General features: G+C 31.4%; 1 protein-coding gene across 1 annotated transcript; it reads right to left on the bottom strand.

Moving 5' to 3' along the window:
• Positions 1-1,026: 1,026 nt before the first annotated feature.
• On the bottom strand, positions 1,027-18,872 carry LOC111031848. The gene is made up of 3 exons (XM_022311955.1): positions 17,726-18,872; positions 4,001-4,755; positions 1,027-1,817 (listed from the first exon to the last, which is right to left on the bottom strand). The coding sequence occupies exons 1-3, from the start codon at positions 18,645-18,647 to the stop codon at positions 1,101-1,103; spliced, it is 2,394 nt and encodes a 797-aa protein (XP_022167647.1). The 5' UTR covers positions 18,648-18,872; the 3' UTR covers positions 1,027-1,100.
• Positions 18,873-19,342: the final 470 nt, after the last annotated feature.

Genomic DNA, 19,342 nt, shown 5'->3' with positions numbered 1-19,342 from the left:
AATAAAAACCAATCAATTCTGTGTAGGTACCTTATGTGGTAAAATTAGTTTCTAATGGTTATAAAATAATCATTGTACAAATTAAGAGTTAATTAATACTTAGATTAATATTTATAATATTTATGATCATTTTTAACACTTAAATATGTCCGTATAAAAAATGTATATTTCATGTATGGAGTTTATTTAGTGAAATAAAAAAACAATCTAATTATAATATCATAATTATGTATTAATTCGTTTATTATACTATATACATATATTATTATAGTAAAACAATGACTGCATTTAATAATAACTGAGCAAACAATATTTACATTAATATGATCTAGGTACAGGATATTTTCACGATTTCTTGAGTAATATTGTGTTTTATTATTACTATTATTATTCTACAACAAACAGAGGAAACAGAAGATTTTTGTTGCTACTTAAGACAATCTTCATCTAGTTACAAAAAAATAACGATCTTTTATGAGATGAGTGTTTAGATTTTTACTTTCTTGAATATTATTGCAATCAACTTATTAATGATTCAAATGATTATCAATAATATTAAGTAGTGATTCAGTATTTGATATATTTTATACCACACTATTTTCAGAAAATTATTTTGCTTTTTATTCGTGTCATTATAAAATCTAAAAGTTTTGGGTTCTCCGTATTACTTTAACATATATTTTTCTGAAAAAGACAAAAGCTTAAAATTGCGTTAAGTATAGAGAATAGATGATCTCTCTTAGTTTTTCAAATGTTTTTTGTCATTCCTAAACGTTAACTGCAGTTGACGACCTTAAGTAATCTGCGGCATTTACAATATAGCACTTGACGTTATTAACAAAAAAATCATATTCGTGAAAATAGAAAAACAAAGAAAACAAGAAAAAATACATAGTTGAATATTATTATTGTTATTATACCATCGTCTTCGTATTATAATATTACAATACCATCACGGCAATCAGTGGGTTAATTATTATACATACAACGTATAATACTATTATTGATTATTATTGTATTCAGTTGCTCGTTGCTATATATTATCTTATATTACAATATTATAACAAACGATGATAACATAGGTCGTATCGTGTATTTTATCAGTAAGGGTGTATCGCTGCAATTCCGATTCGGCCTGACGACTGTAACGAACCGTTGTGACGGTACACAGATTCTTGCAGCGGCGGCTGTGCCTGTTGGTGCTGGTGTTGGTGCCTGTGGTACGCCTCCGCATAGCTGTGCCTGTACCTGGGCGAAATCGGGGAGGGGTTGTCCTCCGCGGCCGCCCGCTTGTCCGACATGGGTTCCCGTCTGCCGCCGTAACCACTGCCGCCTAGGTCTTGTTGTTGGTGGTGATTTTGATGATGGTGTTTGTGTTGGTGTTGGTGTTGGTGTTGGTGATGGTGATCTTCGTAGGCGTACGCCGCCGATCGCCGCTTGTACTCCCTGCCGGCCAACGCCGTCGGCGCCGGACCGTCGCCGCCGTCGTCTGCCTCCCGGATATCCGGTTCGCCGCGCGGTCTGCCCCCGTAATTCGGAGGCGGACAACAGCCACCGTCGTCCTCGTAAGCGTAAGAGGCCGACCGCCGTTTGTAATCGTTGGCCGCTCGCGACGACAGCTCCGCTGGTGGCGGCGACACGTCGTTGTAACGACTTCGTCTGGGCGCGGCTCGGGGTGCTTCCGGTAATGGGGCCCGGCGTGGTGAGTTTTTGCGCTGGTCTTCCGGATGCGGTGGTCTGTAGCTGTGGTCCGACTGCGGGTGGTAGTCTTCGGCCGAGTAACTTCTGGGCACCAGTCTGGATTCGTCGTGATCGTGCTGTGAAAATTCGAAAACAAAAAACACCGATGTAGTTTAATAATAAATTATATTGAAATAGGTACGGATTTGTATATTATATGCATACGATCAATCCGGGTCATCCTGAAACGTGTTGTGTAGCAAGTGAGCTTCCGCTCAGACATACACGAGCAGGTTTTGAAACCCGGGACCCATTAAGGTAATCACAATTCTGTCTTCCACCAGAAATTAAGATGAACATATATTATTAAGTTATAATAGACATTATAATTTATAGTTGTTTTTACATTTATATCGTTAATTTATAATGAGTTTTTTTACTAACAACTAATCTCAGAAATTACGATTTCAATAAAAATGATATCAAAAGGTTCTTTGAGACTCTTAGACTCAAAAACTACTAGACCGTTTTGATGAAATTGTCATCATCAAATCATCGAAACAGTATCCGTGTTAAAGATATAATACAATATATAATATGACCTTATTAATATTATTTTTTGAACGCTGTAGGCGAGTATTCTGTGTCGTTACAACTTGGTAATAAATTTCTTTCACTTATACTAATCAAGCTGTTTAGTTGATGCACCTGCATTGTGTGACCAATTTTTTGAAGGTTTTTTTAAAAATTATTTATTCAGGAATATGTATAGTAAATATCATGGGAATTAAAAATAAAATGTGCTGATATAACTTATTCTATACTGTATTATTATTCCCACGTATTCGTCCCTATGGTATAAACATTTTTTTTATTGCACTTTCTTAAAAAGACATAAGTAGTAAAATAGTTACAACGAGTGATTTACTATCGTAAAATATAAAAATTACAGCCCAATAGCCAATGGTATAATATACAGTGCTATCCGTTTATTGCCAAGTGAGCACCAACAACATCTCACAGCGGAGTGCAATTGGTCCAAAATTAGGCATTGTAAAAAAGTTTTGCAAAAAATACAAACTTCGGAAGACATCATACCCGCATATGTTTTCTTCGTCTTACTTATGCATGTACCTAACATACCAACATTTACTTTCAGCAGTTCCAATTTTATGTTGTTAGGTTAAGCCTTAAATCAAACTTAAAAGTTAAAGATAAGAACATTATCTGTGTCCTCTGGTTTGATATTTACTCTATTTTAATTTGGAAGCAAGTTATAAGTAGGTACCTTGATAAATTATGAATTATTTATATTTAAAAATGCTCATAACTCACTTACAAATTTAAATATTGTAAAAAATTAAAAACCAACGAGAGAATACAATAGATAATAATTGTACCTTAAAGTTTGTTAATACGTGAATTCACTTACTCTACCATTAAACTAACTACAAAAAATTAGAACTACTGAGTGATGAAAGAATATTTTAGTGTGTTATGCGTTGGTCAGACGAAGTCAACACATGTGGGTACGACGTCCTTTTAATGTTTCAGATTGCATGAATTAATAATGGGGCCACCTATAAATACAGGGGGACCTCAGCTCCGTTCTGGAAGAATAAAATCACGTGTTTGGTGGGAATTACTTTGAAACAATACAATGTATATTCTATGGTTTTATTTTGAATGTGCAATAGGTGTAATAATTTCCATCAATTACGTTAACAGTAAAAGTGACCACAATAGGACCGATAGTCTTAAACCGCGGTTATAATTTAATAAAATTATACTGCAACGGCTTTCTTAATTTCTTTCGTATATTATATATAATATACTCTGTATAAAATACAATAAGTATTGACTATTATGATTACTGAAGACGTTGGGTATTTTTAATTTTTAAAACACTACCGATGACTTATTATTTTTTAATTCATTCTTACCTTATTCGTGCAAAGAAAATAAATATCTAACTTCTACTGATGCGTCTATGATGTGACTCATAAGACATGTGTATTTGTAGACAACAATATAAAATGTTTGCAAGAATATAGAACTCATGATTTTTTTCCCGCAAGCAATGATAACTTATAATTATATTATACATTACAGAATCTTAAAGAAACAAAAATAGATACTGAATTTGGTTGTAGATACATATTTTATTTAAATATTATGTATCATGTTATAATTTAATATTAAAAACGGAAGTTGCTTTTAAATAGGTATCAATGCAAATCAAAAGGTTCCATTTGTATCGTTATTATTATTAAATGCCTACGTGAACATAAGAATTTCTCATTTTAAAATTAAAATTTACCTGAAAGTTTCTAGGCTGTCTATTGGAAATTGGTTTTGAATAACCACCATTGTAATCAGTATCCAAACCTTCTCTCGGTCGATTGGTTCTTCTGTAATTTTTTACCACCTGCTGGTCAAAATGATCGTCGTCGTAGTCGCCGTCGTCATCATACCGATTCCTGTCCATTTCGTCGTCGTCGGAATGGTGACTTCGCGACCAATTGCAAGAGTCTCTGACCGCCGCTCGGATCATGGGCATTGCGTTTTCCTTGCGTTGTCGTTCAAGACGTTTCTTTAGTTCCGATCGCTGCTCGTCGATCCGTTCTTTTTCCAGCATAAGGAACTTTTCTTTGGCATCCTTGAATCTCTCCCTCGGGGATTCCCGGACTGTAGAACGATTTGGAGACGGTGTCCTCTGCCTGATTTCTACGGGCTTTTTCCTGTATTCGGGCGTTGGCGTAGCGTTCTTGACCACTTCGCTGTTTCTCGGTCTCGGTTGGACCAGCGCAACGTTACGATCTGAATATTTTTCTCTAAGATTTGGTGCAATATTGTTGTTATTATTATTGCTAAAGTTTTGTCGTTTGACATTTGGAACGTTCATGTGTTGTTGGACCTCTTGTCTCCCATTGTAATAGTCTTTTTCTGGCGATGTCACTGGGCTACTGCTACTGTCCACGCCACTGTCTTGTCTCCTAATTCTGGGTAACGGATGGTCATTCGCAGGTTTCGCAAACAATGGTTCTTCTAATGGACTAGCGTTCCAGTCGTCATCTGAAAAATATATTTAAGTTGCTATATTATAGATGCGTGTTGTATAGTCAGGTAGATGGTAGGTGTCAGAATAAAATAACTATTCGTTTAAAATACAACTATTAATAATAATGGGTGTCATCGCTGACATTATTCACTCAACACGTAGCAAATTACTATATAGCTTACGAAACCGTTTAAGGACAACAAGTGAGATTAAAAATAGTTATTATAATTATTAGACTAGGTAAACTAGTTTGGCAACTCCGTCGCTTACCTAAAATAAAATGTAAATATTTATGTAGGTTACTTCAACAAAAATAATACAATATTTTAGGAGACTTTGATAATTATTTGTAAATACAATTTATTTATGCCTATAATACTATAAATAGTTGTAATAAACGTCCAGTAAAACTAGTTAACGCTGTATATTGTTGTAATTATTTTTGAGTTTTTAATATGACTGAAAGTATATAAAAAACTATCCATTTGACAAAATATACATTTATATTAATTGGTTTTTATTACATATTATTATGTAGCTGATAAAAACAATTTTAAGGACGACTTAAACATGTTTTCTGTTATTTTAAACAACCATAGGTACCTAACATGCATAATACGTGTTATATAAACTACTCAATATTCTGCATAATTTCGAACCAACAATCTTTAAATATCTCTAGCTAAATAAGAACTTTAAAAGTTGCTCTTATTATTCACAAAAATAATATGTTGTATTAGCGTTGTTTCGATTAACCGGTTTATACGGTTTGCCTAGAAATCTAAAATTCCATATTTTGTCCTCAAGAGATTCCTTTCTCTCGACGACGTCACCCAAAACACCGACCGAAGTAAAGTTTATTATAAACCTGCATAAATGTTGTATTATTATTACCTGTACAATAGTATTCGCACATATTATACGACCGCAAGCAAAAACCACCTAAGCGGATATGATTGGTTATACGCATCGAATTTGTTACAACTAAACATATAGGTAGACTATAACATTATATTGAACTCGGGTTATGCGTATCGATAGATAAAAACAGTTGTACTCGCTGTTTGTGTTTACACTATACATTTACAATATTTGTGGCAAAACAATTGTAGTTTTAATTTAATCGTCTATCCGGCACAATTCACACGGTTTTTTATTCAGCCACTGCAAGAGGGCATGAGAAAGAGGTCAGATTACGTATGAATTGGCGGTTCGCCACGAAATAAAATCGTACACCAAAAGCCACGGAATTGTATTGAACTACAATGTACTATACTATTATTATTTATTATACTGCGCGTAGTGTATATCTATGTTTTGTACAAGCCACTGTGTATATTTTTATGTGAATATTGGACCTATGAAATTGGTCCTCTATACAAATATGACTTAATAACCCACAGCTACCAGCTATGTAAGTTGCTTCAGTTTGAAATTTAAATTACTACAAACACGGGCGTAGACTGATGAGGTATAGATACTGTACCAATGGGATGACTGTCTACACCTCTAAACATACTGAAGGGGAATTCCTCTCCATTTTAATAAATTAATTCATCAAAAATGTATTTTTTTAGTGGTTAAATTGTATTCAGTGAAACATAACGCTAAAATGATTAATTATATACATGTACGTATAAAAAAAATAATCGATTAAATTCCTATTGTCTTGTGTTGATTGTTATTATAACAATCAGAATTGTAATTACTGATTATATATGATTACAGTTTGATGATAATCAGTTTTCCTATTTGTGATTTGTGAAAATTATAAAAAACACCCATGTTAAAAATATGGATAATTATTATAAATAGCGTTTGCACCAACAAAAATTACCAAATGACACCGATGTTTATGCAAAGATAGCGTATACAAGATAATCCGAAAGGCAGTAGAAAAAATCAAACTTGAAATTACATGTCTGTCCTCTGTAATTTCTAAGTAAATCACCACTATTTCGGTGACCAAATTAGCAAGAGAAGTAGAATCTAAAAGAAATAATATTTTCGGTAGATAAATAATATTTTAGGAACAAACAAAAAATAAAATATAATATATAATATATAGGAGGGAAGACATTATGACTTTCCTTCTCGCCCCCCTTAACAAGTAAATTATAATATGGCCCATGGGTTTTATATATGTAACTCAATGAATGTGATAATTTTTTTTTATACATTTTCTAACTTACGTAAAGCATCGGTAATAATATAAAAATTAAATTTTGATTTAAAATTCATATTTCCGTAAACATTAAAAATAAAAATAATAATAATTACAAGAAAATCATTATAAACCATTGTTTTATAATGATATATATAATTTGTATAATTGTTTAAACATGTTTTGTTAATTAGTTAATTATATAGTATAAATAGTTGTATACCGGAGATTACTAAAAATGTGTACGGAGAAAGTGCACCAGATGAATTTTACTGAAGTATGCTCCGGGCCACAAACCGTTATTCAACTTGGCATGCAGTAATGCATACTTGTGTTTCTTTTTACAATCGATATTTCTGTAATGATTATTTCACTATAATAGGCGGAGAAACGTGAAGTCAACAGTTTGTATTAAAATAAAACAAAAATTAATTACGCACGAGGAATGAGGATTAATACGTATACGGTATTGCCGCATTGGTGTGTATCGTATGATATATGATTTTTATATGAATATTATATTTATCATTTGCACACGATAATGCGTGATTATACTTCTGTTGGAAAACATGACGTGTGTGTGACTATATTTTGTTTGATTTGACGGTGTAGGAAACGCACATATGATGTGTTTACGAATGTAAACATAAATTATAAAAAATATCTTCACTGTTTTATTATTGTAATTTGCAGTCAATAGTCATGCGGTGGTCAAATGACAATCGATAATACATACAAATATATAACCAATAATATATGGTCTGCGCTCTCGTCTTCGGACGAGGATAAGACGATTTTCATCGTATCGGCGATCTCTGTGACTCGGACAGCGCGTGTCTATATAATATAACATAATAACTATCTTGGAGAAGAATCGTGCTGTGTGAAAGTCTTGCACTCGGGCGCTATCGCAGCTCTCTTTAGCTACGACCAAAAGGCATTCAGAATCAAAATAAATACGTATAGGTACGGAACCTGTACGGCTGTATTATGGCTAACCCGTAAAGGATAATAATATAATACATCAGCAGTATTCTGTTGAATATCGTCGCGTGTAATGGTACAATAATATGTTATAAAAGACTGAAATTGAATGAAGCCGGTTATCGGGTCTGTGGCACGCTCTATGGCGGTCTGCAGAATTCAACTGCGCATGGTGTGCGGAGGATTTAATCTCCTTTGCGTTTATTATGTATATTATTATTATGTTACGGACAATGTGATCCGCGTTGGCCGGTCTATGATGTTTACTTTGCCCCGTGTTTTTGGGCAACTCATTAAAATATACCATTTTGCCCAGGCAGCCGGGTAATATCGTTGCCCGGCCAAAGCAAACTTTGCGAGAGTTGTACCTAAATTCTATTTAGAAAAAAAATTAAACCAAAATACCATTTCATTAAATTATCAACTTGATATTATGAAGAGACACAACGTTTCCCGACATATATGTTTATAACTGGCATTGCTAGTGTATTTTTATAAATTAATAATACAGAACTATAAATACTATTCAAATTATTCAATATAGCCAAATAGTATTGAAAATGTACTCAAATACTAATTGATAATGGATTTTAATTAATAATTAGTACCTAAGTATTAAAAAAATAAATAAATAACCACCCAAACACTTAACAATACAATTTTCAAAATTCAAAAATATCCTATCACTGTAATCTATAAAGTTACTTCTTGATAACTAATGTTGAAAAAGAGAGGAATTTTTAAATCAGTCGAGTTTTAAATAAATGAGAATAATTTCATTAATCGTGATTTTCAAAAATACAACAAATTGTAAAATTGTTTGGATTTCACACTTTTTGGTAAATATTGTCACTATGCGTAGCTAATACAAATGTTTTTAGTAAATCGTGGTAAAAGTGTGGCCATTAGTATTATATTATATTTAAAAAAGCTTCATTAAAATATTCGCACTAAATTTTGAATGTGTGCTACTGCAAACTTTCCAATTAAATAACATACTGTACGTTGATTATTGCGATTACGTCAAGGGTAATCAATGAAAACAAATCCTGGTGAAGGGGCGATCTAGTTTTTTTTTTATATTACAATATACTTTAACAAGTAATTTGTAAAGATAATAAGTATTAAACACAAAAGCAAAACCACAAAATAATTATTTGTCTATTTAAGTACTTATATCACCTATTCATACTGTTACCAAATGATAAATTCATTACATCATAGTTATTGATATTATTCGTACCTTATACAAGAAATAACAAGAAAAACAAGAAAATACTCAGTACCGAATAACTAAAAATTATCATTTTTTTTTTATACATTTATTTTATTGTTATTGTTGCCTAGGTATTATTATTATTATTATTATTATTATTAATTATTGAGTGGACAGAAAATAAAAATAAATTGAAAATATTAAGTGCAATATTAATTGTACGTTGCGTACTATAGCTGACTGTTTAGGTATATTAAGTGGCGTAACCAAAATGGGACTAAAATTTCAGCTATAGTCACTGTTAAACACTGTAGTCCGTGTTTATGTATAAATAATAATTTAGTATTTTAAGTCTTAACTCTTAAGTATTGACTAAAATTAATCTTGGTGGGCGTTACGAAAGCGTAGCTGACAGAAATGTAACAATAATATTTCATTGATACGCATTATACGTTACATTATCATCCAAAAAAGCCTAGACTTATGGAAGAAACCACAGTTCTTATTTAAAAGGTGAGATTAAACACATTTTAGATAATCACATTAATATATCCTTATTAAATACTTAATTTAATTAATTTAAGTGCACAATCAAATAAATAAATAATAAGTATGATAGAACAATGTTTGAGCACGGTAAAATTATTGATAGATATAAGTTTTTACAAACTAGTTATTATACACATTTGCTGCAGCTACGCGAATTTACGAATGGCAAATATAACGTATAGGTACCTATACGAGCTTATAATTATATAATATAATAAAGGTATTTAATTGAATATTATTTAATCACGTTATGGGATATACGATGTACGCCTAATTTACGATTTCCTAATATAATTACAAATAAATGCATGTTCGAATTATCTCTTAGTGAATCGTAATTTTTAAACACAACATCAATATAAATATTATAGTAGGTACTATTGGTACTAAAATACGCGTTTAATGGGATATAATATATTACTTTTGTGAGTAAAACATACAAATTATAAAATATTATAGAGCCTCACGGCAGTACGCGATGAGAAATAAACACATTTACACAATCCTACAGTAGTAGAAGCCATTTCATCATCGACATTAAAAATAAAATGTATGGGGACACGTATTCCTATATATAGGTACCGTACAGTAAACTTACTATACCTACATATTATATTATGTACACAATTTATACTCGAGTAAATGTAAATTTGATTTCGTATACATAGATCAATGATATATTATGTGGACACTTAAGTACTTCGATATACATATAGTATATTGATTATCATACGTACAACGCACAACAAATAGGTCATCAGCTATATATTCTGTATAGGAACCACCTCGGGTTAGCAGTTATAAACCAAGATAATATATCTTGGACGGTGAAGTTTCTACTTCTCATCGTGTTAATATTCATGTTTTATTGTGTAGACACGAAAATGACCTCTGATACAACAACCTTCTAATAAATAGTGAAATTTAGAAGTGCAACGTAATTTATATGTCAAGTAAACAAAAATATTAAGCTTCTTCTACAATAATAATATTTTAGATTACCGACAATATCTACATTATTTAAAATAGTATCTAGGACAAGATAATTTTGTTTGTTTAAAATGAATTATATTTTTTGATTTCTTATAGATACTATATACATACCACATAGATGGGTCCTCACTATGTAAATAAACATTATTTTTGTATATAGTACCTACGTAATACAAGTTCTGTATCACTTCTATTAGTTCTATTATCTCTGTAAGACCGTGACTTATCCGTATATTTAAATAGGTTTTTCAACAGTAATCAGCTATAAGCAAATCCCAATTTTATGACGTAAATTTCTTACAGATTACTGTAAAAAAAACCGCATTTAAATATATTGATTTGCCACGGAGATAATTAGGGTGATACGGTATATAATATAATATTTCTTCAAAATAAACACGTTCAAAGTAAATTATATGCTAATTTAGTACACAGTTAGGTAATATCATTACATAAATTAATATTACCTATAATTTAGTTTAAATATCTTATATAATAAATATAAAATAAGTCCTGGTATTTTTTTTGAACTGACGAGTGTATTAAATTCTTACGTCGTTGTACGCATGGTCTGGTTAGGACGGGTCGATAAAATAGTATTTTAAATTGTTGAATCATGTGTTCGTATAGTTTGTACCATCAAAAAATCAACTTAATTTTTTTAATGTTGACCACTCTATTTTCCAAATAGATTCTAGTAGTCTCTGTAGAACATTTGTTTAGTTTAAATCATCAATTTTGGTTCACTAGTTTGTGTGGTATAGTTATACCCTCCAAAGTTTATTAAATACATTATTATTAATATTTAATTGTATAGGTAATTATAATAATTGAAATAAAAAATTAGATACTTGTTTAGGGTATCTATGATAAAAACGAATGAAATATTTTTTGTATTATTCGTTAGATAACTGTGTTTATAAAAAAAAGTTGTACTAAAAGATTGTTTTAGAAAATGTAGTTAAATTGAATTTAAAAAAATAACTTTACATACCAGAATCCATAAATAAAAATTGATGTCGGCACACAAAATAGTGTTAATTTTAAGCTGACAACAATTTTATATTGTTTTTGATTATGCTGTTAGTACAATCATGTGATTAAAAAATATAGAACTGTTTAAGCATTTGCTCACCTGTAATCATTAATAAAAACCACTCGTGTGCGATGTGCGACGAATATGAGATACTCCATGTATTTTATAATATGTATATATTTTTTAATTATGTACATTTTCACTATTTTTCAACTGTGACTATAGGTCTGCAGCATATAATCAAACGGAAACGGTTTTCATCTTCTAAGAAATTAATTAAGTTTCGTTAAAATACATTTTAAAACCATTTCAATTTGGTGTTCGTTTTAGAAAAGCTGGTGAACTGAAATAAATAACTGTAGACCGTATTCGCTGTTAGCAGGTAGTACATGGATAATATGATGCGTTAGGTATACATTATTACATAAAATAAGCGATTGAATCATTATGGAAATTCAATACTATAATCACCAGTAAGTCTGTTCTGTAATATATATTGAATGCAGATGGCAGAGTTAAAGTAAATTTTAGTAATTTAAAATAAGTTTAAAAAAATATAGTAGATAAATACTTATATCGAATGGAAATCAACTACATCGTTACTCAATAATATTTCTATCACCGTATAGGACATAGGTCATTGATTTTTAAGATTTATGCATATCTTGCGCAACACTATCGTTGCCAATTCATTACCTATATTGGCTGTATATTAGAATTACGAAGTAGATACACGCGCGCAGCGAGAATACTTCGGAAATTTACCTCACCGCTTAATAAATTGCTACTTGTCTATCCAATTGTAAGATTACAAAATCGCATGCACAAGTTTATATACCTATAATGTCGTACATACATATACGAGCCCGCCGAGTTCTGTCTCAGACAAAAACGAATACTATTACATAGATACAGTACCTACAATTATCAGGGACGTGTTAGATATTTTAAATTTTAAAGTTTAAAATGAGTGGTACATGAATTTAGACTCTAGAGTTTTATCTTTAAAACATATTTTTATTTAAATAACTCGCCCGAGATGACCAGCAAATAACCGAATGATTAGTGGTTTTATAAATTTGAACACAGGTGTGGTGTTATATCTTAACACTTCTAAATCCTTACAGCAATATCAACATTCAAACGTGTATAACATTGACGCTCTTATAATATGGTAGTAGTTGAACCGACTCCAAATTTCTAGGTAGGTATGCGTGTGCCAATAATACAAAAATTATTTATTACATATCGAGTATACCTATATAATACACATAACTGTTCAAATTCCATCGATCGATAACGTGTGGATATAATAAGTGATAGTGTATAATATTATAAGCAGTGGAGGTCTGAAATTATGCAATCGACGTACATTAATTTAAAACAAAAATAAAACTTATGTGGAAAAATTACTTGGCGCAGGCCCCGCAGGTAGATATGATATTACCTAATATATTACCTATTGTGATTTTTTTCTTAACGAAAGACACTCGTTTTCTGTTAATTAATATTGTAGTTAATTATTATTTTATATAATTTTTTTTTTAAATGAATCTTTTACTACTTATTTATATTTATATATAAATTGAATTAAAAATAAAATCTTCTATCTACCTAGTTCCTACACATATCATACACATATATATATATATATATTAAATAACACGTATTATAGTTTTAAACGACGCATTTCGTAAAGCATGTCAAATATCACACACAATGAATGCAATCGTATACCTGTGCAGCATATAATATTATGCACCGGTGCCTGAAGTTTTCCAGAAGACGAGGTCCTATGCGTGAACCGCACACATATTATTATTATTATTATTATTATTATTATTATTGTTATTGTACCTACCAGTCGGTGCTACATGATGTAAATCCAAAAACCGGTTTCTTATTTGTCATCCTGTTACACCCACAACGACGTATGCAGCACCGTTAAAACGTGGGTACATATAGAAATATATATATATATATTATATTTAAATATTATTATTATAATGACGATGTACGCCTTTATAATAATTATTATACGCTTATGCCCAATATAATGCATACCTGTGTGGCTGTGTGCATGTCTTTTTTACAATTATTATAGTAAAAAAAGTGGAAGATAAACTCACTCTCACTGTAATAATAATCATAACAAGACTGTGTACGTGTCGATTAGAAAACGCGCAGCCATGTATCGCGACCATCGAGACGAACCAGTGAACTACCATTATACTCCGTAATATACCTAATATTTTTTTATACTTATACGTTTCACCTCAACCCAATAATAATTTAATGAATTTTATGTGTATTGTTTGTACGCTAAAAATGAACTAATATACAAATGTAGACATTATCGAGATGTTAAGAGAACAATAATTCTTAAGAATGTGTGTGTGGCCCGTGGGGAGAGGGAAACCCCGAGACGTTTATTGTGGAATGCATAACAGCTGTGTAAAACGTAGATATATAGCAGTTTTACCAAATTAAGACGGACGAGAAGAAGTGAATGAACGTTCAAGGTCGATGTAGCTGGTATTTTTTTCAGCGCCTAACTTCAAAGGAAATACTCAGTCACAGTCGGTTGACTATTGTCGCTGAATTATCTATATAGAACTAGAATAGGTATATAGAAGTGTGTGCCTAGACATAGTGTATAGATGTGTACTATGGTGTAACTAAAGTCTATATGAGAATATGATCACTACGGAAGTACCTACTTATACGATTTATTTTTGGGCAGAAGAGATTCACCGTACAAATTGACAACGACCGAGAGATGAAAAAAAAAATAAATAATGAAATAATAGACATCGAGTTCACAGAACGTACAGAGTATATTAGAACAATTCTTCATTGGTACATGAAGATGTACAATAATATTGTTCTTGTGGCATAATAACATTATTACGTTCTGACCACCGTGATTTAACTGATTAAAAATTAAAAAACAATTTCGGAATACGTATTATCGGAACCTAAGTGAATAATTATGAATTATTGTATACTCGTTAATACTAAAATATTAAAATATTTATTTTCAAATATGATAAGTATCCAACTGTGAGATGTCGAGTTCTTTCGACCAACTGTATACTTTAAGGTCATATTTTTTTTAGGACCTACAACTACGTAACGAAAATAGTGTGGATACAGAGATCATGTGTTGGGCGCTCGTTTCGCGTCGTTCACCTCGGTGTTGAATGAGATAAGTGTAGGTATTATTATTTTTAATTTGAACATGGCCATTGTATCGCATTAAAATAAGTTTCTCAACGGAACTCGATTTACCCCAAAAAAATGGTCAGGAATGCTTACTAAAATTTGAATAGATTTCATTTTATAATAATTATTATATTATTGGTAGGTACAGAGGTAATTTGTATACATTAGTATAATATAATAGGTAGTATATTATACAGGTATTGTACTATACGGCATATTGAATTAATTGTTCACTGCCCCAAAGTGCTTTCTAAAAAGAAGCTCGCAGTAGGTAGGTACGTCGTAAAACAAATAACTACAGAATATTTTTAACATTATTTTTTATTTAGGCTATCTGTTACATGCGTTGAACAATAAGCTTAACTAATCGATAAAATTAGATACAATAATTATTGCAAGAACTATAGAGGTAAAGAGACCGCTCAGTACGGAGGTACCTATACTTGGTCGTGAAATAATCGATCAGAATTTAAAGAATCTAAAATATTTTCATATCATTTTAATTAATAAAATATGTGTGCACGCATAGGTATACTTATATATGATGGTTTTGTATTACTGTTAAACAATTTCTAATATTTTTGGTAATGATCTGAATATGAATTCAAGTCTTTCTAGTTTGTGTTTTAGCCATCTATATCCATCATATATATAGACACAATAACAACAAACCATAATAGTTGTATACCTATGCCTGTAGTTGCATTTAGACGTTCATTTGAACTAACAGTAAATTTTTTGAGTACTTTAATATATAAATATAAATCGGTTTTTATTGTACCAGAATGTTTACATTGTTTTAAGCCATTAGGGACACATTCATTAAGCTGCGACAACATTAATATGTAATGAATTGATTTCCCTTTTGCTAAAAGTCTGGTGAAAAAAAATGTAGAATTCGACTATATTATACTTAATAATAAAAAAACGTCATTAGAAAGTCGCTGCATGCTATGCCTATTATGTTCAGCTAATTTTTATGAGCTATCGCATATGTGGCACGTGCTAAAGCTGGTTGGGTGGCTTAAAAGAGGACAGCAATCGTTTGACCCACATATAAACGTTTGGGTATCGTATCATTAAAACATATTTAAAATAATTTTTTTTTATTTCAATTTAAGATCGAAAATATAATATTATACATATATATATAGGTTTGGTACCTATTATGCGATGTAAATGTACTTTACTTATATCATTGAGATGTTAGTAGCCAAGAAGGTACTGATTTTTGTTATATTTTATATCTGCAGATTTATCAATGTATTCAAATTAAGTAAAAAATATAGTTTTGAAACTAATCTCATACATACTAATATACTATTATAGTATAAGATAGTATTACTATATAATCGTATTATAAATATTTACATAAAACCATTTATCCACTATAACAACGAAGGTTAGGTTGAAATTTATAATTTATTATAAATATTTATTCAAGAAATCATAGAACTAAAGAAACCATGTTATAAAAAATTCATTCAGAATTGGTAGGTAGAGTATAATATATATGTATACATCATAAGGATATTATATTTCAAATATAATATACAAATTGCATGGGGTAGCTACTTACTTATATAAAAACATTGATTTATAGACTTAAACGCTAGCATTCATAACTGCAATATAGAAAAAGACGAAAGTGATAAATACTTATACAGTTTAGTTTATAAATCTATACATAATAATGTACACGAGATCCAAACACAATAAATTAAATTGAATAGGTAGTATTCTTAATTGTTATTCACAATGCAAGTATTTGGTATAGCCACAAATTGACATTCTCGAGAGAGGTTTTTGCATCCGTATGTACATATTTTCAATACCTTTAAATTATAATGAATAGCGGCAGCCATCGAAGACCAAACGTATGAGATATTCACGATTATAGGTATACATATATAAATTTATACTGTTGCTGTACGAGTACGAGTTTAAAGAGCAGCATTTAATATAATATGAATATACCAGTAAAACTGGTGGGAAACTTTGTGAAAGGGTAACCTACTATATTTGCATTTGAATTATAAAAAATGATGATGATGATAATAATAATAATAATAATAATAATAATAATAACTACCTACCTACCTATACTTACTGATTATAATGTTTAAATATTGATTTATGAACTATATAGTACATTAAAATATAGTATGAAAATAGTGTCAAATGGTAAATACAAAGATTACCTATTTTACGTCCAAAATTAGGTTGATACAAGTATATTCGTTTTCGCATAAAATTTAATTTACTGTAAGATCGTAAATTTTGGTTTCGCCATTATTAGACTTTGGAGTTGTAAAATGTACGATCCTTATAAATATAAAAAAAATAATAAATTTGTACGGAAATTATTTGATTATAACGGGTCATTAAAACTGGTTTCATACTTAAATAAGAATTTATTAGTTAGTTATATTCATATAGGTATACTATTGAAGTATTTAGTATAGGTAATTCAGTTTAATCGTTCAGCGTATCGATACATTAAAGTATATACCTATAATATATCAGGTATATTATCAAAATTATGTTATATTGTTGATTTTATAACTACATTTAATATATTAGCATCTGCTCAAGCGAATAATTTTATAAATGAAAAGCGCAAACCATACAAATGAGTAATTATAACACATTATAACAAAAAACCTACGATCTGCCTACAATCTACATAATATTATCATAGAAATGCATCACCTGCTTGTATACCTATATATCTACCTATTCATCTACTATTCTTACTAAATTGTATGCCTACATTATATTAATAGCTAACTAGGTATGTATTCGAATAAGCTATACCTGATGAAGAGTTGTTATCCGCATATGCGTTTTCCGGTTCATATTGTTCCGGACTGGGAGCGTGATCGGATCCTATCCCACTCGATCCACCACTCGATCCCATTTTCGTGCCGGTCCTTCTGAAGTCTAGCTGCGGTCTTGCACCACTGCTGTTGACACCAACGATGTTTGCACTCATGCACCGTCGGAAGTCAATACCGTTTAGGTTTCCTCGGTGTCTGTGCACGGTATCATAGTCTCTGGGCGGCAACAAAATCGGCACGCCGCCGGTCTTGCCTCCGGTGCCCAATTTTTTTTTCAACTCTGCCGCCAACGAATCATACAGGGTCGTCACGTGGCCAGGGCCCGGCACCCCGCTATCTGACGACAACGGTGGTTGCGGGGGTGACTCCCTTTTTCGATCGTTCCTATCGCTCCGATCGCTCCGGACGCTGCTGCTGTGCGTTTCCGATTTGGTTTGCAGTCTCGATTCGATGTCATTGAGTTTCTTCTTGTTCTCCGGTCGGTCGACCAGCATTCGCAATTGTGTGGACAACAGAGTCGCCGTCTCGACGGTGTCGCACCGATAGACGTGCACGTGGACAGGCCACTTGGTGACGGGGTTGTAGAGGAGTAGGATCACAGCCACCAGGTCCTCATCCTGGTGGACGCAGGTGACTGCGTGATCGGGGATCAGGTGTTTGACCAAGTCGCTTTTCGAACTCTTGCCACCCGGCAACGAAATCAACGCCGAAACATTGTGTACGATCTTTAATCCCCTGTGACTTACCTGGAGAGTGAACTTATATGGCGTCACTTTCTTTTCCCTTTCAGCCAAAGTCGATATCACGGGAATTATGCTTTCTACGTCTCTCACGTTCTTACATTCCTGAGCTCCGAGAAACCAAACGTAGTACGAACTTTTTTTTATGTCTTTTTTCATATTTGAATTTATTCCTCGGTTAACAGATGCACATGTATTAGTACTATGCTATACACTAGGTATAGTAAACTACTAAATAACAAAAACTAAAATTAAAATGCTAAAATAAAAACATTAAAAATCACGACACCGCACAAACTATTCACTAACACACGAAAATAAGACACAACAAGTAGACGTTTGAAGAATAACTGATGGTCGAAGTTCCAGGTGTACTACAGCAGTGTAATTGTGGAAGTAGAAGTGGTACCGGTTCGTAGTTGGTATTTGAAAGGAACATAAAGTAGGCAGCGCTGCCAAGCGAAAACGATATAATGTCCTCGATGCATATTAAATATAAACGTAATTTTTATTCACTGTTCATAAACTATTTAACGTTTATTCTAAAGCGAATTAAAAATAGAAATTGTATACATACATTTCAAATTCAATACGTACTTACTATAATTTTAAAATAAAACACTGATATAATTATTAGACTAATGATGGCGTGTTTTATAATATACTTCGTAAAAATACTAAAATATTTTAATTTTTAAATGTTGTTTTAAAGATAACATGCACAATTAAAATATATTATAATATACGAAAATTACGATCAATTTGGAAGTTTTTTTTGTTTCATTACAATATGCGGTATTGTAGTAGACGTACCTGCGTAAGTATGAAAAATATTTGTAAATATAAAACATAAC

This window comes from Myzus persicae, unplaced genomic scaffold (assembly GCF_001856785.1).
Source record: "Myzus persicae strain clone G006 unplaced genomic scaffold, MPER_G0061.0, whole genome shotgun sequence".
Classification (NCBI taxonomy): Eukaryota; Metazoa; Arthropoda; class Insecta; order Hemiptera; family Aphididae; genus Myzus; species Myzus persicae.
The sequence above is the reverse complement of the archived record's forward strand: the minus strand, read 5'-3'. Positions and strand labels throughout refer to the sequence as shown.